Source organism: Temnothorax americanus, unplaced genomic scaffold (genome assembly GCF_048541705.1).
Source record: "Temnothorax americanus isolate GAGA-0224 unplaced genomic scaffold, ASM4854170v1 Scaffold4, whole genome shotgun sequence".
Taxonomy (NCBI): domain Eukaryota; kingdom Metazoa; phylum Arthropoda; class Insecta; order Hymenoptera; family Formicidae; genus Temnothorax; species Temnothorax americanus.
In genome coordinates, this window is record NW_027509547.1 from 3,253,369 (window position 1) to 3,276,808 (window position 23,440).

At 39.1% G+C, this 23,440-nt stretch overlaps 5 protein-coding genes across 6 annotated transcripts in view; 1 reads left to right on the top strand and 4 right to left on the bottom strand.

Moving 5' to 3' along the window:
- Positions 1-23,440, top strand: part of Ance-3 (angiotensin-converting enzyme Ance-3) — a 50,203-nt gene that overhangs the window by 8,923 nt on the left and 17,840 nt on the right. The window contains exon 10 of the mRNA XM_077415766.1: positions 232-574. Coding sequence (XP_077271892.1) covers positions 232-574 — 343 coding nt within the window. The remainder of the gene's footprint in view (positions 1-231; positions 575-23,440) is intronic.
- Positions 1,762-4,733, bottom strand: LOC143902673 (uncharacterized). The gene is made up of 2 exons (XM_077415780.1): positions 4,234-4,733; positions 1,762-3,802 (listed from the first exon to the last, which is right to left on the bottom strand). The coding sequence occupies exons 1-2, from the start codon at positions 4,243-4,245 to the stop codon at positions 2,621-2,623; spliced, it is 1,194 nt and encodes a 397-aa protein (XP_077271906.1). The 5' UTR covers positions 4,246-4,733; the 3' UTR covers positions 1,762-2,620.
- LOC143902697 (uncharacterized) lies at positions 4,482-8,123 on the bottom strand. The gene is made up of 3 exons (XM_077415810.1): positions 8,112-8,123; positions 7,205-7,891; positions 4,482-4,544 (listed from the first exon to the last, which is right to left on the bottom strand). The coding sequence occupies exons 1-3, from the start codon at positions 8,121-8,123 to the stop codon at positions 4,482-4,484; spliced, it is 762 nt and encodes a 253-aa protein (XP_077271936.1).
- Positions 10,634-16,626, bottom strand: LOC143902674 (uncharacterized). Of its 2 annotated transcripts, XM_077415782.1 has the most exons (4): positions 16,394-16,626; positions 14,006-16,290; positions 13,074-13,305; positions 10,634-12,705 (listed from the first exon to the last, which is right to left on the bottom strand). In XM_077415782.1, the coding sequence occupies exons 2-4, from the start codon at positions 14,015-14,017 to the stop codon at positions 12,065-12,067; spliced, it is 885 nt and encodes a 294-aa protein (XP_077271908.1). In that variant the 5' UTR covers positions 14,018-16,290; positions 16,394-16,626; the 3' UTR covers positions 10,634-12,064. The 2 variants fall into 2 exon arrangements, with proteins under 2 accessions (XP_077271908.1, XP_077271907.1); XM_077415781.1 differs by lacking the exons at positions 14,006-16,290; positions 16,394-16,626 and having other exon boundaries at positions 13,074-13,364.
- LOC143902672 (uncharacterized) lies at positions 20,341-22,944 on the bottom strand. Its single transcript, XM_077415779.1, has 2 exons — positions 22,810-22,944; positions 20,341-21,907 (listed from the first exon to the last, which is right to left on the bottom strand). The coding sequence occupies exons 1-2, from the start codon at positions 22,819-22,821 to the stop codon at positions 20,723-20,725; spliced, it is 1,197 nt and encodes a 398-aa protein (XP_077271905.1). The 5' UTR covers positions 22,822-22,944; the 3' UTR covers positions 20,341-20,722.

A 23,440-nucleotide genomic window follows, 5' to 3' on the forward strand; every position in this document is an offset into this window, starting at 1 on the left:
GACCTTTTATTACTCATACATAAATATAACATGTACTTAATAATAACATAAAGATAATATTTAACGACGTAAGAAAAAGATAATATTAACACACTGATTACCATTATTATGAAATCTATTGCAAGCAAAACGTTGTTCAATAACTGTCGAAGAAAACAAACGTGACGGTCTTCACGACTGTTTATTTATTACACCGTTATACTAAAGTTATTACTATAATTACCATTGCAGGATTCCATGAGGCGGTCGGCGAAGCTGTCGCCTTGAGTGTCGCGACGCCGCAGCATCTGCAAACTCTGGGCCTGGCGAACACATTCATCGACGAGCGCTCCGCGGACATCAATTACCTCTTCTCCTTGGCGATGGATAAACTGGTGCTACTGCCCTTCAGCATCGCGATGGACAGGTGGCGGTGGGACGTCTTTCGCGGCTACGTCAACAAGGAGGAGTACAATTGTCACTGGCACAGGCTGAAGGAGCAGTACACGGGCACGAAGCCGCCGGTTCTACGATCCGAGGACGATTTCGATCCAGGCGCGAAGTATCACATCCCCGCCAATATCCCCTACATACGGTGAGTACTTGTCATATTCAAATGTCATTTTAATTCGTGGCGATTCGTTTGCAACGATCGATCGTCTCGCGTAGATATGATAATTATTACCTGAGGTCAATTTCTAACTCTTCCGACGATCTTGGTAATTACGACAGTGGTAATTAAAATTATGGACACGTGGGAAAATTGCGATAATATAATAACGGGAAAAACCTTATAAAATAATATTGTCTTTTACAATAATATCTGATTGATAAACTGCATAGCATGTACGTTCAGCAGAATACGTTGTTACTTTAGCAAGTCCGGTCTTGCTGATTTGGCAATAAAAGAACACCTGCGTACTTTCATATGTAGTTTCCAATACGCCCGAAGCGGGTAATCCCGTTGCGAACAATTCTGCGTAGCCGCGCACTTCGCGCACGAGATCGTCGCGATTTCACTTTTGATTCGCGATCCCGTGCACTCCTCTCGTAATCTGCTCATTGATAGATGAAGAGAAAGAGAGGCGCGGGGGAGCCCTTTCTCCGATTCTCATTACACGCGTTGTAACTAGTACAATGCGCGAACGAGTCGGTCTAATATCTGAGATCCGTACGATCTGAATGATAGATCGCGAGGCAGAACAGGACGCTGATATCATCGAATCGGAAGTGTTACGTATGCGCTCTTTCCTTCGTTAGTCATGCTAGATAAAAGGAAAGTCCTATTTCCATCGTCCGTACGAGGCTTAATTACGCATAGAGACTTTAGCGGCGCTAATTACCGGATGAATTTCCGCGTGTGCTACGTCGCGGCCGAAATTACAAAAATGACTTTCGCCGGCTCTACCTTATTCCGACTCTCTGCCGGAACAAGAAACCGGAATAGCGCCTCGATCACAATCAAACACCGCTCGAGCGGAACGAATATCGTGCACTATCGAGTGCACGCGATCGAAGATAAATAATTCGTCACGCTACGCGAAGTTCAAGGATGTTGACGCTGGGCATGATAAATCCACACGGGGAAATCTTTGTCTCGTAATGCATAAATCGATACTGTACCATTCAGCTGCTCGATCTCCAATGAATGCCTAAGATATCTGACATATCCAGACTGAGCTGAATATCAATTTGATACCTAATACAATTTCGCTGGCAGGGGAAAGGAGTACAAGAGCCGCAAATTGCTTAGTATGCATGATTTATTAAAGAAGGACAGGCATGTAATAATAAACACGTTTGTAGATCTCCTCTAGAGAATAGCAATCAGGCTAGGATGAATTCCAAGGCTGTCGTTTTTGCTCTTTGGTTTTTATTAAAAAGAAGCGAAAGACATCGTTATATACAGAGATGTCCGTTACATGTTCCAAACGTCGTAAGAAACACAGTACATGTGTTCTCGTAGGTACTTAAGTGTCGATACTATACATCTAAGAAATCGTTAGCGCTGTCTAAGCAGACTCGGAGACCCATAATTATCTTTCGCGGCGCAAAACGGCTGTTCTGCAAATTCATCTTCCACGTCGGATCCCGCGGCGAGAACGACGTTAAGCTAGGAAAATAAATACGTCCGCGTTTTCCTCGCGGACTCTCGCACTTCGAACGATAAATTCGAGACTCGCGAGTGCCGAGGAAACGCTTCGTTAACGCTCCCGTATGAAAGATCAGCCGTTGACCGCGTTACGAGTCACATTGCTCTTTCCTCCTCGCATTTGAAAAGAAATGTAGAAGAAATGTTATCGCGCGAAATTCCATGACACATCCGCCGATGCGTCCGCTCGTACGGCGCAGTAGAGAATTTGCAAAAGTCGGGTTCCTCCATGGGTCCTAGTCTATCTACACCCCGAATTTAATTTTTACAAATTAACACGCTGATCTAATTCTAGTTTTTCCCACGAATATATACATTTCAATGCTTTTTTTTATATACAACATTGTGATCGAAATTGCGTGGAATCGAATTGACAAATTCCCTTTTGATTATTATTTATTTCATCTCAACGCGTTTTTCCCTTCCCTTCGCGTTAATTTCTCTTTAAACCGCGAAGCAAAAAATCCTCCACTGTCACGCTTTTTGATATTAATAATGCGAGTGTCCCCCGAAACTAGACTCGTAGTCACCACCTCCCCCTGAGATTCCGGAATCGTGCTCGTGCACTGGTACCGCCACCGGCACTTTAACGGCGTAGGGGACGGGTTTGGGGATCGGCACTCCCACCGTTTTCGTCACGTGGATCGGCACGGGTCGTTCAACAGGCACTTTTACAGCGTAGGGCACTGGCTTTTCGACTGGTACAGGTACATGCTTCTCCACTGGATAGGGGGCTGGTACCGGTACTTTAACGTGGTAAGGCACTGGCTTTATTACAGGCACTCCTACCGGTCGCTCTACGTGAACTTTGACCGGATAGGGAACTTTCTTCTCGACCGGATAGGGGACTGGTTTTTCAACTGGGACGGGATAGGGTTTAGCTACGTGTACGGGGTAGGGACGCTCGACGGGCACTGTCACTGGGAACGGTACCGGTTTCTCTACGGGGAAGGGTTGCGCTACGTGCACTGGAACTTTCACGGTGTACGGCACGGGCTTTTCCACTGGGAATGGTTGTGGTACCGGTACTTTCACAGGATAGTGTATCTTCTTCTCGACCGGATAGGGCTGAGGGATATAAACTTTGTAGGGTACCGGCCTTTCTACCGGCACGTGAACTGGATAGGGCACCTTCTTTTCGACCGGATAGGGCTGCGGTATGTGTATCGGCACCTTTACTAAAACTTTCACCGGCACTGGGATCTTTTTCTCGATCGGATAGGGCTGCGGTACCGGCACTTTAACCGGATACGGTATTTCTTTCTCTACGGGGTAATGCACCTTCTTCTCGACCGGATAGGGAATTTTTTCGGTCTTCACGATCGTGATCTGCTTGATCTTGCCACCGTCGTCGCCACCGCCACCGCCACCGCCGTAACCACCGCCACCGCCGTAACCACCGCCACCGCCGTAACCACCGCCAATGTCGTGACCACCAATATCTCCGCCGCCGATATCGTGGCCAATTTCAAAGCCACCACCGTCCCCCCCGTAACCACCGTCCCCCCCGTAACCACCGTCGTCGTGTCCTCCATAGTCTGCCTCGATGTGACTCAGCCCGCGCTTATCCTGTTTTTTCTCGCCTTCGGCATTTTCGGTCTTCTTACTCGTAATCTCCTTTTTCTTCTCGCACACGGCCAAGGCCAGCAGCCCCGCTAATACCGTGAGAAACTGTAATCGATAGAAACGTCACGCCGATTACATCAGTCACTTGCTCTTGCAGCATCAATGCACTATCTCTTGGTCCGTAAAAGAATTCTACGCGCGCGGTAAACATAGTTGTTAACAGCCTCGACTGTACAATATGTGCAGCAGATTACATAAAATACATAAGATCCTTCAGCTATGATTTAAAATTCTTTGATTGTTTTTATTATATTTATTTTTGTTGCAATGTCGAAGCAATATTAATTAATTTGAATCGCAATTTTATGAATAATTTGGTTTAAAAGCTAACACTTCACACGGTTACTCTTAATATGCCTATTTGAAGTAAAATTAAGCTCGACAAAATGATGCGGAAAAGATGGCTAAAGCGAAGCTAATTCGCGGATCTAAGTGCAACTAATTTCGTCCCGTCGAGAAAGAGAGAGCGAACTTACCAAAATTCTCATGTCTATATCAAGTCTCTCACGATCTGGTCAATGTCCAGACTTTACTGAATGCTTCCCCCCAAGGTGCCACTGTCTTTATAGCCCGCTTTCCCCCGGCATGTATCGAGCGAGCCCCTCTGCACTCTCGCGGAAAAGTGAAACACGCGCGCGTCTGGCGTTCGCCCGTACACGGCGCATTATGGCATTTTTTTTTTTTTTTTTTTTTTTTAAATTCTAGACACAAGTCTACGGTGCTTCTATAATCGCGGCCAACGGCGTAGCCACTGCGAAAAATTACAGAACACCGGAAATTCCTCCAACTGCAATGTTAAAAAGAATCAAAATTAGAAAGTACATTCGTCGAGAATGAGAATGTTTTACAACTACTTCTCACTTTTCTCATTGTCAGTCGAAATAAATAAACGCGTAAGAAGAGGTGTTTAAAAGTGAATGGTAAATTCTATCGCTATCATTAATACTCCAGAAATTCTGGTGTAATTGGGAGAACGTTTAGCCGAAAAAGTTAATGTCTATAAAAAAGATCTCTTTAAATTCTCTGAAGCATTCTTCGTTGCAATGTTGCGTTACGCTCTTCTGATAAATAACGTTACGTGATCTCCACACAAATCGACTCGCAATTTTCCTATCACGACTTCAAGGATCTTTCGTCCTTTTGATCCTGTCCACCTACGCCACTGGACGTAGATTCCTCCTTCGCTATCATTGCCCTCCTCTTCCGAACCAGCCAATCTCTCTCCGCCGTTTTCCATCTCGTGGAGAAGTTTCTCGCTCGCGCTTACCGTCCGGCAGGATTCCGCAGTGATCCCCTCCGTATCCGGTCCCCACGGAAGGACGCGCGATAATCTGTATGTACGAGTTCTCTCGGCCGAGACGAGGAACATGACGACGGAGGCATAACGGTCTCCCCTGCTGTCCGAGGGAGAGCGCGAGAGGAAGAATCGGGAATGGTAGGAGGAGAGAAAAAGTGAAAAGTGTCCGGTGAGAGAATGGAGGGACGGGAGGCAAGGAGAAGATATAGATCCTAGAACGTTGCGCTTCGATGTGAGATTGACCGCGTTTAACATGCTGCTTCCTAGGAACGCCGCACAGCAAATCGTCTCGCGACGACTTGCTCCAATTGGGAGATACTTATAATACTTAGAATACTTGACATTAATATAAGAGAGATAACGTCTGAAAGTATACGGCGATAATAAACGTAATTGAGATTGGATTCGAGTAAGTTTCAGACGTGAAATGATATTGGATGTTTTATGCAATGCTAGTTATCGCGTACGTGTGTGTATTAGCGAATTTAATTACTCATTGCAATTAGAAAATATACCAATTAGAAATAGTAGCAAGGTAGGAGGAAAATTAAATAAGAGATTTGGGCAAAGATGACTATAATGTGATTCAAGACACCCAATAAAGAACAAGATGAAAATTAATGAATTTAGCTAAAATATATAGGATGAGCCACTTTAATTAATCCAATATCTCAAAATCTGTAAATTCTAGAAGAAAACTTTTTAGACAAAAGTTTCCTTTTAAAACTTACGGGTTTTAAGATATTTGAGTCGATTAATTAAAATGGCCCGCCCTGTATAATAATTATTTAAAGAAGAAAACGTGAAAAGAAATGTGCGACGAATTAATTAAATTAGAGAGTTAGTTTACCTGATTAAAAACTGAAAATACATTTATTTAAAACGCAGTCATGTTTGAAATTTTAATTCTTAATTTGACATTCAAAGATAGATGCATATCTGTAACGATAGTTATATAGCGAAAAAAATGAAAAGAAGTAAGCGAGACTAATTATTGCTGAAGAAGAAAAAAGTGAATGTGCTCGGATATTACGTTGGTTAAAATTAGAGCAGATTAAACACAACTAAGATTCTTCATGATACCAACAGAAATTGTATTTTCACTGGTTAATGCATTTACAAAGGATATTTTTATTAGGTTTTAACAAAATGAAATATATAAATTATATACAATATACTATACATATTTTAAAATATTGAAATCTATTATTAAAATCAATTAGCCACATAAAAAAGCTTTTTTGCCATTAAATAAGTTAATTAATGTTTTATAAATATGTAAAAATAAAAAAATTAGAAAAATATTTTTATTATGCTACGTGATTTCCTTATTCTGATTACGTTAAAGCAAACAAGCAAAAAGATTTTATTTTCTTATAGTTACCGAGTCGTTAGCCAGGAATGCAAAATTCGGTGCAGGTGTCATGGCAAAAACATTGCGTATGAATCGATTAGTATTGTTGTTTGCAATTTTTATGTAATTAACGATATACCCAGTAACGGGAACAAAGTCATTTTATTATTACGGTTTTACGACCGTCCTCCACTTCCTCTCCTCCGACGAGCGCAGACAGAGAAGTGACTATGTAGGAAACTAATTAGGGAAGTGTCTTTAGTCATGTTTCAATTTTATTTATAGATATACATTAAAATTAATAATTAAATAAACTCATATATTAACCAATGAAAATACATGTACGCACATCCTATTGCGTAAGTCTGTTAGAGAGTTTCGTGTTATATAATTAAAAAGACGATTAGTTAATTTCAACTTGCGAACTTAGAAGTTAGTCATGTGATCGTTCAATTAGAGATCTTAAACTTTTTCACTCTCGAATATCGCATATCACTTTAAAGAAATGATTGTAACATGTACATATTTTAGTCTGAAATTTACATAAACAAATTGATATTATTCAACAATCGAATATTCTTCTGTCACATTAGTAAAATATTGTACAATATATAATTGACGGAAATATAAAAGTATATAATTATATGTGTGTTAATAAAAAAATATTAAATAAAATAACTTTACGTAATGTGTTGTGAGAAAATTGTAGTTTGCATGTTATGTATATATTGTGAATTGAAAACTATTTGAAATATCTTTCTCTGAAATTTTTCAAAATTTTGTTATAATTATTCACTGCGTGAGGAACTTGCTTCTCGACTTGATAAGGCTGCGGGGTCTCAACCGGTACATTCATGTAGACCTTGACCGGGTGAGGCACCCTTTTCTCTACCATGTATGGTTGCGATACGGGTACTTTGATCTCGTAAGGGACGCGCTCGTAGACCGAATACGGAATTTTCTTTTCTATTGTCACAGGTACCGGCACTTTCCTTTCCACGGTTACGATCTTCTCCTTCGGTTTATCCCAACTCGTGTCCTCATGGGACCATTCGCTTCTCGGGAATCTTTGCCAGGTGTCCGTCGTGCCCTTGAAATCAATCTTCCTGGACCATGCATGAAAGTCTTTGTCTCTCGTGCGTCGAGGCGCGAATGTCGAGTCTTGTGAATATCTGCTCCAATCGTCCGCGTCTTCTTCTGGCTCCACTTCATCGTTCACCGGCGATTCGCCGCTATCGCCAAAATCATCATCTGCCTCCTTCTCCTTGCGCGGATCTTTTCTAACGTTGGAATAGGACTCGCGGATAAGTTTGGATTCCGTTGTAGTATTCCCGCCGTCGAGAGCCTTTTCTACTGCCCTCTCGGCCGCTCTTTCGGCTGCCTTTTCTACTGCGAGCTCGGCAGCTTTCTCGAGTTCCTCTTTACGACTGGCCGACGATGTAAGGGCAATCCCGACGCACAAAAATGCTATTAGACACTCCCGCTGTTTAAAGAAATTTATTACGTAAAACTAAATTCAAAAAATATTCTTTTCAGTATGTTTAATATACAATTTATTTAGTATACTTTATATCAAATTTAAATATTTAGATTTCTTTAACCATTAGATAATTTATTTTACAGACGGGATAGTGACGTAAACTATAAATTTTATTAAATTACAAAGAAAAATTAATATTACGATATAGAAACGGTCGAAATACCTGGTGTCCCATAATGGTGCCTTTGCGATCAAGACGATAGGTCGATCTATACTGAATCTAAACGGATAGGTATCCCACTATTATTTATACACCGTGGACGACTTTCGCCGGTTTGAGCAGCTGAACCTTTATAGCCTTGCAATACCTTATTCGTGACAATTATCTACGCTTAAACGATCATCATTGTTTATGATTGTTTTGCGGCATAATTACGAATGCTATACTGCTCATTTGCCAGGAATGAACCACGCTACCTGGTTTAAAGCCGAGGCAACACGTGAAACGCTTAAGTAGTTTGAATCACGACCCGTCCCCTCGAGAAAAATGTAAAAGTTTCCACGAAAAAGATTTTTTGCATCACGCTCCATTGCTCTATACAGACTAGTCTCTCATTGTCAGGATTTCTTATATTTCTTGCTTACACATTATTTATCTCTATTAATATATCAAAGTTACTGCTACTTTTTTTATAACGCTCGCAAAATATTTTATTTAATAATATCTAGTTTGCGGTAAAAATTTCTCATTATGAATTTAATTTTAAAGAATGTTTACAGAAAATGTTTCATTTCAATTTGTACTCTAATATTAAATCTCTTTACACACGCTTTTTAGATTTAATACAGAAAAAATACGCGAATTAGATTTAATAAAAGAATAAGAATGTTCTGTGAAGTAGATTATTTGACAAGCGACAGATACTTGCCATTTACTCTCGCGTTCTAGTTCATTAATATATGCGAGAAGAATGCTAGATTAACGACACTATTTACAAGTGGCCAATGAAAGCGAATGGACACTTTCTATGCCGCGAATCGTAAAACCAAATGATTCTTGCATCGCCATGTTCTTACCTTTTTCCAAAGTATTTAGTTACATTTTCCAACAATCAGTAATCGTCTAGCGTTTTTCTCATCTTTCGCCGTATAAACTTCCGGTAATGACGGTCTTTCTGTTTTTCGGTTAACGTTTTGATACATCAAGTACCACGAATTATGTAGATAATTGTGCAGATCTAAGTCTTGTGTTTATGTTTACAAACAAAGAACGTGCGTTTACGCGTATCGCACAGTCCGTACGATACAATCGGGTACTGTCTTTTACAACAAATTGAGTAATTCGAACGAATTTTCCAGATTAGTAACACCAGTGAAACCGAAACCGCGCGCGCGCGCGGCGAACCGGTGTAAAAGTGCTCTCCACACATCTTGCCTTCTCGAAGTCGCACTTTCCCGCTTTGGCGGCGGCTGTATTAACCACTTAACTGCCTATATTTATACACGTTTCTCGAAACTTTCTTCTGATATTTCCCGAAGATATGTGAGAAAAAGAAAAACCTTCTTCGTCACCCGGCCAACGCGACAGCTCCAGCCAAGCGCTGTTTATACTATTCCGCTTTCGTTTAACTTTATCCCACGTTGGTATTGTAACAATATAAAAAACATATTTATCACGCTAATGTTCGTCATATTTTTAATAATAATAATGCATCGAATCGTACTGTAGATCGGACCGAGCAGTATCTTGACAACACGGAAGAGTCCAAGTGAAATCGTAACATATGCCGCTTCGGATACTTATTACGCGAACTATAATCATTTATTTCGTAAAGTTTGCACTCGCCGTAAAGAAAAACATAAAGTGATATAAGCGCGACGTATAACCGCGTAATTGCCTAGCGCGCAAGTACATTAACTGCGACTCTATTCCGCACCTGGAAGTGTTCTGCGAAGAGTTTGGGATACCTACACGATACAGATTTGGGAATGTCTTTCTCCGTCTTTAATGTACTTGTCAATATTAAATCGCGATCATCAGAGTGAAAGTTGCGGAAGATTTATATTTATAAATGTAGATTCTATGTTTCAAACGAGAAATAATTTAATTTTTATAATAACAGAAAACGGTATCGTTTCTCTAATAAATAGATAACATAATGCGCTTATTATTACCATCGAAATAAGCTCAGAATTGCAATCGTGCCAATCTACGCAAGTTACGCACTTACGTTCGTATTTATAGTAGCGTTTCTACTGAAGAACTCAGTAGAAACCAATCTTGAAACGTGATATAAATTAATAATTTAATCTTGAAAGTCAATTTATCTTTGTTACGTCATACGCGATGCAACTGCAATTAAACGAGAAACTTAGAAAAGTATCTTGAGATATTGCCTTTTGTTTCTTGCGGTTTATTAATCAATTCTTGAAAGAAGCTCATTAATAGTTCTTGAATCTCGTAACATTTTTCCTGAGATCTAAAGAAAAATTAAATTAAATTAATCGGGACACTTTTGCGACAATTTAGTTTGATTTCTTTAAGTTTTTAAAATTATTTAAAATCATACAATTTCACTCATCATCTGTAGATGAAAAATTTGAAAATAACATGCATATAATTTTTCGATTAAAACAAAGATCAATTTTATTCTTCAAATAATAGTTGTAGTAATTTCTTTTTAAATTGAGTAATTGAATCTACCATTTTTAAATTATCGTTGAAAGAAAGAAACAATTCGAGACAGTAAAAATATGAATTTTTAATAATATATGTTTGTATCAATCAGATTAAAACAAATTTTCTTATTAGCATTTAAAGAACGCTATTCTTTCATTCGAATCAGTTGTTATTTCAGATTATGCTAACAGGTCCACAAAGTCAAATGCAAAATATACAATAACAGCTTACTTATGAAAATTAGTTTAAAGCACAAGGAACAAGATATTCGACATATAGTTATTTCATAATACGTTAAATGTTTCGTAATTATGAGTTTGATGATTGTTGATAAAAACGCATTCTACAGAATGCCGCTTAGAGCTAGCAGCTAACAATCGGCCTAATTGTTTGTAAGAAATAATAGCATTTCGCGATGTACAATACACCAGAGTAGCACGCACTTACCTATCAATTTGAGTCTCGCCACGCAAATGACAACAAAGCTCGTGCAATTAATTTATTTCCGTGATTGACAATTGTACATTTCGTAAATTAAATTATGATATTTAATTAAAATAAATTTGACTCAATAAAAAGATTACAAATTATTACAACTACTTATGTCACGTGAAATAGATTGCTTTTTGTAGTACGAAAAAGAACGGACATTCCGTAATCACAATCACGGTCAATATCGACGGTTGACTGTTGTATTTTGCACCAATCAATTGCAACGTGTCATTCCGGTTGTAATTACGAGGCGGTGAAAGTGAACACGACTGATATTGAACTATGATAGAAAGAGTCTTTAATGGTTAAACGTATCGCAAGAAAATAATTGCAACTTACTCGATTACATTCTACTGCTATCTGATCTGATCATTAGTGATCAATTATCTTTTTTTACGCGTTTCGGTGAAGTTGTTAATTGACAGCAATTATAAAGACAAGAATTAGGATCTATTACATTAAGTTCAACAGAAACATATTGAAGTTTAAATCGAAATTTGGGATATTATGATTCGACCTAATGGTCGAAGCAAATTTTTAATTAAACATCAACTGTTTATCTTTATAACGTTGCAATAATTCACGGCAACACTATGCACTATGATAAAGAATATGATTCCGTCGATATGTACCGACATGAGTGTAGTAAAAAATATTGCAGAGATGGCGTTATACATACCTTCCACGTGCGTTCAAGAGTAAAAAATTTTGTAAATGTAAATAAATATTTCCTAAGAAAAGGTTATATATATATATATATATATATATATATATATATATAAAACAAATGCTTTATTATTTATTTTAATTACTATACTATATTATGTTTAGCCTCGTGTTTAAGAGTCTGCCTATAAATCTTGTGTTTGTTTTTTCTAATTATTACATATCTTCAAACCGAGAAATGCCATAATTGAAGTACGAAGCCTTTGGCAGCTACATTCTCATTTACATCCAATAATGATTTATTGATTTTAATGAATCACTACCTTGGTACTCTGCATCTATCGATATTTAACACCTCCGTCTATCGGCACCGCGCTCGGTATCTTAACCGGATAGGAAACGGGTTTTTCCACATTGATCTTTAAAGGATGATGAACGATTTTCTCGACCGGATAGGGCTGAGGTACGTGTATCGGTATCTTCACCGGTATCGGTATTCTTCGTTCTATGGGATACGGTTGCGCTACTGGGATCTTCACTTCATAATGTATCTTTCTCTCGATTGGATACGGTTTTGGGACGTACACCTTGACTGGGACAGGACGATCCACCGGAATTGTAACCGGATACGGAACCTCCTTGACGACCGGTACTGGCCGTGGAATTTTAATAGGAACTTTGACAAAGACCTTCACGGGATATGGTATTTTCTTCTCGATCGCGTACGGCTGTGGAACCGGTACTTTGACCGGATACAATATTCTCTTGATCACAGGATATCGGATAGTCTTCTCTACAGGGAACGGTACCGCGACTTTCTTTATGATCGTAACAGTTTTATCATCGTTATTTAATACTTGATAATTGTGTACGCTTTGTCCACTTTCCCCCCCGCTATTCAATTCAACACCGAAAGGGTTTTCGTATCCACCTACGAAGTCACGTTTAAAATGTTGAGCTGAAACGTGAGAGCCTGAAACTGAAAAATTATTTCTCGGATAAAAATTAGATTTGGTCTTATCAATTAAATCTTATCTAATAGATTACCTATATATATTTAGAATTTATTAAACTATTTTAGTTTTAATTTGTTTGCTCGTTAATTGGCTTAAACTTTCCACATTATTTTGAGACATACGGCCTTGATTCTTGTTGTTTAATTTATAAATTATAAATTAATAATTTATAAAGTAATAAAGTTAGCGTTGTGTAAACGCTAACACATATATATACATATATATATATATATATAGCAATATTGTAAAAAATTTGTTAGATAAGTATACTTATTTAATAAACCTAGCGTTTGCACAGCGCTAACTTTATTAAATATGTTAAAATACGTACGTTGATTATCTTTAGGCTCCTCTTGTTCCGGTCTGAATACATTCGTGTTGTAAATGTTTTCTTCTGGGATATAATTGGCTCTACTTTGCCTTACGTGGAAAGGCATAATTTGATGAACATATCGTGCTGAGGGGAAGTGATCGTACTTGTATACGCGTCTATCATAGCTGTTCCGAATCGGAAGACTCATTGCAGTGGCCATAAAGAGTGGCAATAAAAACTTCGCGTGTCCCTGCAAACAGCAAAACCTAAACAATTTCACAAATTTCTTCCACATTTTAGTATAGAATAAATAAACTCTATTTAAAGATATTTTTACATATTATATATTTGCAACTTGAAGACAAAAAGTTTTTTCTTTCAAAAAAACTTGCAATGCCTTATATTACATATGAATCGTTTGAATAAAATACAAATTAAGTCAATTATTTTAGAAAAAACTTGAATTATTATATTTTTATTAAATAAATCAGAGAAATTAATTTTTGTCCTAAAAAATATACCATTAAATTTGGAACACAGCAATCAAACATATTCACGTTCTGTTTTATTTACAATAATTTTTGTAAAAAAAGAAACGTGTGTGTTTAATGAAATAAAAATAAGAGATTTCTCTTATTCTTGAAAAACTTTTTGTTTCCTGAAATTATTGACTCAATTATTTTAACATTAATAAATTTTTAAATATATAAATCTATATTTTACAAAAAGTAATATCACAAAATTAAAAAGAAAAAAAAAAGAGTGAAACAGATTTATTATATAAAAATTGTTTTATATTATGCATTCTGTTGCACTCCAACGAAATTTTACTTTCGTATATCTAACACGAACGCACTATTCGAGAAGAAAATTTGCACAATGACACAGTTTAATTCTCGACCACTCGTCGTTCACAGCACTGAATGTCCTAACAGCATACGAAGACGTACCCCATGTCCCATCTCGAACGAATTGATAGAGTGATCTTTTCTCTGGGAACAACCTCTTCTCTCTTCAAGCACGTTGCTCGAGTTAACAGTAAATAGATCAGTCGTATACTTTTACCATCTTATATATGTGCCACGGCTGCCAGAGGCGTGTTACTGATCTAGAAGCTGTACACACGCGATGTCTTCTTCAAGAGGGGATGGATTACTTTCGCGATTCATTATATTCGCGCAACGAGAGTGAAAATATATTTTTTCGCAACACTAAGAATCATCGGGAAAAGCGCCAGCACACGCTCGTTCCAATCTATTTGTCCGTAAAGAGAGTGACGTTTTCTGTTCCAATGGCAAGAACCGTTCACTTTTTTTATGGAATCTCAACATTTTCTTGGACTGGTCATGATCTTGAGTAAGAAACATTTAGATCTCATTTATCATACATACAAAATAAAAATAATCTATTATTTGAAAAAAAAAACGTGATTAAAGGAGAAAGAATAAGGTATGTATGTATATAATTTAAAAAATGCATAATTTAAATTGGGTTTAATAAAAATGACTTTCTATAAGAGAAATCCGATAGAAGCGATAAATCTTTAATAATATTAATTGCATATTGACAACAACGATCCTTATCGCTGAGCTTTATATTCTGATGCGTGACGATGTCTTTACTGCCGGAAACATAATCGGTCACTTGAAAACGTAAATGCAACCATAAATCCGGCGAACTAAACTTCCCCGCTACGCATCGCTGCTTCTTCGAGATAAGCCATCGTACGCAGAAAGTGAAAAGTGTCAAAGACCTTTTCACGTTGACGTGATTATGAGAACTTGCGCTGGGTAACCAGTTCCACGGCGATCGCTAAAAATGGTCTTTCGGCGTTTCCCCCAAAATATCGTAATTAACAGTATTTGACTGCAATGGATGCATAAATTAAGGAGCAAATTGAGCTTCGCAATCATGGTGAACGAACGCCGATTAATTCTACACTATACATAAATGTTTTCATCGATTATATAATACAATCAAAAACTCTAAGTTTAGCTTTACTCGAGAGCGAGATAATTATAATACCGATGTCAATTATATTATATAAATCATTCTCTTTAATCCGCGCGTACTTGTTTCTTACCGGATTACTTATTAGAGCATGCTACTATTCATAGACTCTTTTATCTGATACGGTAATCTAAACTCGTGCAAAGAGAACAAATCAATTACGTAGATCCACGTAAAATTATGTAGTTACACAGATTTTTGTTCGTAAGAGAGATAAAAAAAAAAGATAACAGTAATATGTAGTAATGCAAATTTTTGTTCGTGATAAGAGAGATAAAAAGAAGAGGTAATATTGGCAAAGGTGACTTAAATGCAATCGTATGTACATGAATAACGCGTTTTTTCCTAACCATCGCGAGGAGAAAATGATGCTCTCATTGTTTCACATCGTGCACACATCGTTTTGTACGGATTTCGCGATGACCACGCGATCCTAACCGCGGTTCGTGGATCACAGATCTTCATTATCGTCTTTCAACGCGCTCGCGTGTCAGATATTTAACGCTCGAAAACAAACGTATTATCGTGATAATTAGTACTTAGTAATTTACACGTCATTACCCCGCGATTTCGCGAATATTGTTCGCGAATTTTTCATTATAAATCGCGAAAACAGAGAGAGTTTTGGCCGGATTGGATGGATTTTCTGTCGAAGAGCCACAGGCTGGGAGAAACGCAGCGCGATGCCGTGAAGCTTTCAAATCGTCAATTAACTTTTTAACGTGAGACCGCTTTTTCACGTGGTGATGTTACTGAGATTTTTCCGAATGAACATCCTCGCAAAGATTCATTGTATTAATTTCGAGGACAAGGAAGTCGAGAGCGGAAGCGTGTGGTACACTTTGAAAAGGTGCGCTTCACGCTTCCGGATATCTGGATTATAACATAAATGCGCGAGATTCGTCAAGCGATAAAATGAAGGAGGAAGCGCATTAGTGCGCGCAAATACAAATATAAGAATAAATTTACTAAGTCTCTGCTTAGGATGCGCTTTTTAAATCACGCGTATAGACGTAGCAACCGCTGTAATAATAGTAATTTTCCAGTCTCACACGTGATGGCCGTTTAGTTGAGAAGTCAGTCTTGCGAGACTAATCGCATGGTAATAATTCATATTTGAATGTACTTTTCAATTATGGCTGTTTTCCATGCCGCGGTTAAACTCTCAGTTCTCTCGATTTACGCGTCTGAAACATTTGCCATTAGCAAGTCAGCAAATTATTTACTGGAAAGAAGAGAAGACGATTCGTAAATCGAAGATTCGTATAAGTTATTGCTAAACGCAATATTTGCGGATTAAAGCAAATAAACTTGGCGCGTAAACCTACCTTCATAATTAATGTTTTCTTAAATAACGGCGGAACTACATATGTTTGTACGCTCGTAAACTTTCTTACATCTTTAATATATATAGGTTTTGCCTTCACTCTCGAGATCACTCCGTTATTAGATACGTATACTTTCTAGCGGATATAAGGCAGCAGAAGCAGCAGGAAAAATAACACTGTTTTAATAATATTTAATTATTATTTAATCTTCTGCCTTTTTATATGTCTCCGCTTAATTTTAAGGCGCTAACGCGATAATTATTACTGCGTTTAATCAATAAATCACGAAGATATAGCATTACATTATATAAAACGTGCACAAAATAGAATGCGCGATAATAGAAACATGATGCAAAAATCGATAAATTACTATTATTGGTAATCTATACACGTCTTATTTACGATTTATGTATAATACAATATTATTTTACTTTGAACTGCATCGTGACTATTGATAACCCCGGTTTATATCCCGTGCTAAAATTACAACAAATTGTCGCTCACGATAACAATTACAATAAAACGCCCCTATGCAGATGTCGATCACCGAGAGTACAAAGTGGATCATGATACGTTCGCGTCATTACATTCGTTTAGCGTGGATCACGTTCTCACAACGCAATTTAATGCATATTAGAGTACGAATTGCCGCTTTAACATTACCTGCAGTAACTACAGTCGATATTAGTTCTCACGTCCCAGATAATTAAGCTTTACCATAATGATTTAAGGTATCCACACATGATAGTGACACGAAATGAAGAAATAAGAAAATTGGATTTTAACGTTGACAATGAAATTACGCTCATTGTGCTTCACGGTTGCAATAATTAAACAAAATTGTAGCTTTCAGGCATTAGTTCTATTTTTGTGTAACAAATAAATTATTAGTTTTAAAAGATTAGATCTCGTATAAGCTGTTCAGAGCGTGAACTAAACTCTTCAATATTTTGTGTAACTTGATGAAAAAAACTAATTTAATTTGGAAAGTGTTAAATGTCTTTATTTTGTATCAGCAAATGTGAAAGTGACTAGCTGCTTTACCGGTTACCGTCGTTGAAAGCAGTTGAGAGAAACACCGTTTCTTCTGGTGAGACTCTCTCCGAAGACACTCGTTCAACGTACGATTCTTCAACTTAATTTCTTAAACATTAACGACTGATAAGATCGACTCATATATATAAGAATTTTTACGCCATTAAATAATGGTTCAACCGTACACAATAAAAACTTATTATTTAAATTAATTTGAATTTTAACGTTTAAAAGTTTTATTAAACTTCTATAAAAATTCGGTATATCTTTAAATGTGGAAATTAATTTCTTGATTCTGAGTGCGGCATTTAACGATGCGGACGTGCGTGGGCAGCTCGCTTCAAATTAAAACGAATATCGCACCAAATGTCAAATAACTGGCTTTGAGATTCTCTCACTCTAAGTGATTAAGCGATAGGAAATTTCGTAATAGAATTACTAACCGCGAAGGATAAACATAAGGATGGCGAAATTTAAATTATTAGTTTGGTTAACACGATTTTATTTTAAAAATGAAATTTTCTTAATTCAAATTATTGAATTAAATTTCGTAATTCTTAATGGAACACTCATAAACATAATTACATACGAAAGCTGATCTGTCTTCTTTTATTATAATAAGTATTATACTAATCACAAACGATCGGAAATTTTATCTTTTGTTGCGATTAAATGTCAAGTGAAATTTTTATTAAAATGAAGACGAGCTGTTTAATTTACATAAAGAGAAGAAAACCATAAATCATGAATATAATTTAAAATCCGTCAAAGCTCTGACATTTAAACAAGCTACTAGCCTTCTCACGTTACGCTACGGCGTTCGTGATCTTAAGATCTTAGCGGAGCGCAATATTTTTTAACGAAGGGCAGTGTGACGTCGTTCGCTCCGCGTAATTGTCTTAGATGGAACGGTTTCGCGAGTCAAGGCGAAAAGGTGCGGCGGGACAGATAGAGGAAGCGAAAGGACACCGGTGGGCCTGGAAAACGGACGAAAGGGGAAGTAGACTTCGCGGCAGCGCGCGATCTTTCTCGGCGATGGCGAAGGGGAGAGACTCTTACTTTCAGCCTCGGCGTCGCGTGCGCTAATGGCCGCGATTGCGTAACCCGTTCCCGTGCTCGCAGCGGCGGAGACGAGCACGTAAGTCGTTGCCTCAAGTCGTGAGTCAAGTGGCAAACCCAACGTGCGCGCCGCTCCGCGACCGAAGTGGGTCGTGCGCAGAAATTAGTCGCGGATGCATCGGCTTCACCTCCGGCAAACGGTACCGCGATGGGTGCCAGGGAAGCCTCTGCCGCAACGAAACGCGGCAAGGATTGGGTAACGAAGGCCGGGATAACGAGGAATAATCGAAGATCGACTGCTCCGTTCGCTCTTTCGGGCTTCTTCACTCCGTTGCGCCTTCGATGCGGCGCCGGTTCATCGTAAATCGATACAATGAGATGAAGCGGAACACCTTCTGTTCTCTCTTTTCTCTTCGCGTTTTGCAAGGAGATTCTCCGTCAGATTTATATTTAAATTTAAGAGCTCGCATATAAATTTTTTTAACAAGAATATTAGTAAGAATCAATGAAGTGGATTCGTTAAATTGCTACTCGAGCACCTCCTGCTCGAGAATGGTTATTTTATACTTTGCAACGTTCAAAATTTTATGAGAAAATTTGACCAAAAAGGTCACGGCAACGATGACAATTAAAATCACGAAAGATAGCATACACGCGTGAATAATGTGTTAATTACATCCGAATATGTTTTCACTGAGCTTCCCAAACTTTGGAAATGTTTTCCCTGACTTCGTTACATCAGTTTAGTTTTTCAGATTAAGATGGTAACTTCTGTGCGGGGGGAAATAGAACCCCCACTATGGGAATTCACTCAGACTTTCATGTTTCCCGGGGGAAATTCTGAGAATATAGGATAATGAAGGTCGAAGTAATAAATTTAGTTAAACATTGATTATACCGTATTATATATGCATTTTCCTCAAGGTTTTATTGTGCACATCAACTTTTAATTTAATATCCCCTAAAGCATCAATAAATTTATATATTATACACAAGATAAAATTGAACAATAATATAGAAAAAAACTATTCTTTAAATATCAGTAATTAGCGGTAAAAAAATTCGAATATTATCAACAATATTGTCGAATATTATCCACTAATTATTATAATGTTCAAATAAATAGTAATTTATTTTGACGAACCATTAATTATTTTAATAATAAAGAATTTATGTTTACTAATTAGCAATTTGTAAATAAAAATTAATTTATTTTCGCCTAAATTACTAATTTTCACGCAACTGGAAATTTTCCTCTGACGAATTACTCATTTTTTAAGTAATGACAATGAGTAATTCAGTTTGCCTAAATATTAATTTTTACGTAATTAGTAATTTTTGTGACTTTTGCGCTGATTTCGTATATAATAATTAAAAAATAGAAAATGGAAATTTTTTTTCCGATCTCTGGTGCAGAGTAGATTACGAACAGGGTTATTGATTTAACGAAAATTTGTTGTCGCCGGAAACTGAGTCGACAACCATCATTTAATTTCGTGCTGTCGATAGAATGCAATGACATTTATCAATAACGAATAGAAAAGAGCAGAGGTCTAAGATAGTTTGAAAAGTTGGCATTAATGTCGAGATTTTTCTTTGATAAATAATAATTTTTTTATATTTTTCATACATTTTTTTTAAGTCAATATTAATATTAAATCTATATATTACATACATAATATTACATAATAATATACATAGCATGTACATATATGTTAAGTTGTAAAAAATTTTACAATTGCGCACATTTTTAACATGTTTTTTTAATCAATTCTTTATTTTTTATTAGAAAAAAGGAAATATATAGGAGCTAAGGAAAGTGAGTAGATTACACATGACACATTAATGCGCAATTACTTTACATTAATATTTATTTTATTTTCCGTACAAAAATACATATACTTTGCTAATATCGGTACAAAAGTAAGACAAGCGAGCTGCTCTCGAGCGAATATCGCTGAAGACGAGTACATCCCTACTGGTCATTCGTTCTTCCTAACTGGCACACGTCGCCGTGCCGCGTCCTCGTTGCGATCGGATTCGTAGGTACGATGGCCCGGAGATCGTCCTCGATTCCGATCCAGGTACAAAGTGGCAGATATCGCTGCGCCGCACGGCAACGTTTCGGATCGGTAACCTTCGTAATCTAAGACAAGGTCCTCGCGGCTATCCGTCGTTGTCGCGATGGGGTTTCTTGCACGACGACGATGGATAACCAGCCGGGAGGTAGCGACATTAGTGGTGACCGTAATCGCCACCCTCGTATCCACCATCGTATCCACCACCGTATCCACCGCCGTATCCACCACCGTATCCACCGCCGTATCCACCGCTGTAGTAACCGCCGTGATGTTGCTCGTGATGGACGGGCACAGCCACCGGCACTTTAACAGGGTAGGGGACAGGCTTCTCCACGGGGTAGGGGACAGGTTTCTCGATGTGAACGGGGTACGGCCTGTCGACTGGGACCTTGACTGCTACAGGCACGGGTCTCTCGACGGGGTAAGGTATGTGCTTCTCGACCGGGTATGGCTGAGGTACTGGTACTTTGACCGGGACTGGCACGTGCTTTTCGATATGAACGGGATATGGCCTGTCAACCGGAACTTTCACGGGGTAGGGAACGGGTTTCTCGACGGGATAGGGGACAGGTTTCTCGATGTGGACGGGGTAGGGCTTGGGCACAGGAACGTGGATGGGACGGTCGACCGGGACTTTGACGGGATAGGGGACGAGCTTCTCGACGGGGTAGGGCTGAGGTATGTGGACTGGGACCTTCACTGGTACTGGAACTGGCTTCTCGACGGGGTATGGCTGCGGCACTGGTACTTTTACCGGTACGTGAATGTGTTTCTCAACGGGATACGGCTGCGGTACGTAGACCTTGACCGGGACGGGACGGTCGACCGGTACGTGGACCGGATAGGGAACTTTCTTCTCCACCGGATAGGGCTGGGGCACGTGTACGGGCACCTTCACGAGGACCTTGACTGGATAAGGCACGTGCTTCTCAACGGGGTAGGGTTGCGGAACGGGCACTTTGACGGGAACTGGCACCGGCTTTTCTACCGGATAGGGGATGTGTTTCTCCACGGGGTAGGGGACGGCGACGCTCTTCACAACGGTCACGGTCTTTACATGGTGATCATGACCACCGTCGATGTATCCTCCGCCAATATATCCTCCGTATCCTCCGTATCCTCCGTGTCCGCCGTATCCGCCGTATCCACCGCCTACATCAAGGCCGATGTGTCCGCCAGATCCGATGTCGTATCCGCCGTCATAACCGTAACCGTAGCCAAGACCAAGCAGGCCTCGCTTCTCTTGCTTCTTCTCGGACTTTTCCGCCGATTTCTCGACTTTCGCGGTCTCCTCCGACAGCACTGTCGTAACCACGAGGGTGGCAACCGCCACGTAAACCTGAAAAAAAAATACGCAATGTCGTTTACTCTTACGCTCGGTGTAAAATAATGTCAGTGTTACGATTTATTAACGCAATCGAGATCGGCCAGTCGACGCAACGCAATCTCTGAATGACGCACATCGAAGAACTGGTTGCAAAAATATTGCATCCGCGAGGTTGAACCTTTCTACTAATAACATATGCAATAACGCACATGCGTGTCTCTGATATCGTCGCAAAACGTAAGAATTTCATATGAGGTATGTTTTAAATAATATTTTAGATGAATATGAACAATTGGATAAATGTTCATATTCACCTAGAATATTCGTCTAGAATAATCTAGAATCATCTAAAATATTCATAGACACAAATCATAGGTATCATCTTCGCGCTTCAATAAAAATCTATTTTGATCCATATAATTATAATGCACATATACATCACCGCACGATGTAGTAGATATCCTCTCCAAACTCTAACAAAAGCTTAGAAATAGATAGAACCCAAATGCTGCTAAAATATATTAAATATGAAGACGATTCGTTCACTTCGCAATAAAGTGAAACTGCTTTAAGAATCGCGTAACCGTCGACGTTGGTAAATTGCGGAATGTCCGGTCAAAAAAAGAAAAAGAAAACACTTCTCGAGCAACTTGGTCGCGGAATCCCTTAACGCGTGTTTTTTTTTTTTTTTTTGTCGAATCTATCGCGACGAGGACTCTCCCTCGAACGATTCACACCCCCGATTATTCCGAGATTCTCCGTCGTCTCGTTCACTTTTCGTAGGTGCCCTTTATCTATTCGGGCACCTCTTCGGTACACGGTTTCTCGGACGAGTTTCCCAAAGAGTCTCCGCGACGACCGGGCAAAAGGTATCGACAAGCGAAAAGTGTCGACTACGACGACGGTGGACGTACCAGGATTCTCATTTTTGCTCTCGCGATGTTCCGGGTGCGTCCAGGAGTGAACTGGATGCTGATTGCCGTCGATTCCTGGCCTTATATACGCGGCACACTTTCGCCTTCGCCACCCGGGGGCCCGTCGGGTCCGGGGCCCCAAGTCGTATACCCCCACGTTACACCTCTTTGTTCAGCTATGACGACGACGCGGTCCCACCGTCCCGAGCGACCACCACTCCCCTTTGGGACAGACGCCCCACTCCCCCTCCCCTACGAATACGCGGAGTCGCGAAGAAAACGCTCCTCTCCTTCTTCAACGAACGGGTTTTCGTTCTCTTCCTCCTTCGTCGACCGCTCGTATACGAGTGCTTGACTTCTTTTTTTTTCCTCTCGTCGCATATCTTCGCAAGGTACCTTGGCTGCGCTTTGGTTTTATACGATACTTTCTCTGTGGAAACGACGGACATACCGATCGTTACCGCCGTGGACTCCCCTTGGTGTCGGAAGCTGCCGACGGGACATCGATCGTGTCCGCGTGCCTTCCCAGTTCGGGCAAACGCCCAGATTAACGCCCAGTACGTGAAAAGTCGCCTCTTCGCACGTAACGGCCCGAGAATCCGGCTTGAACGGATCACGATCCGTTTACCGG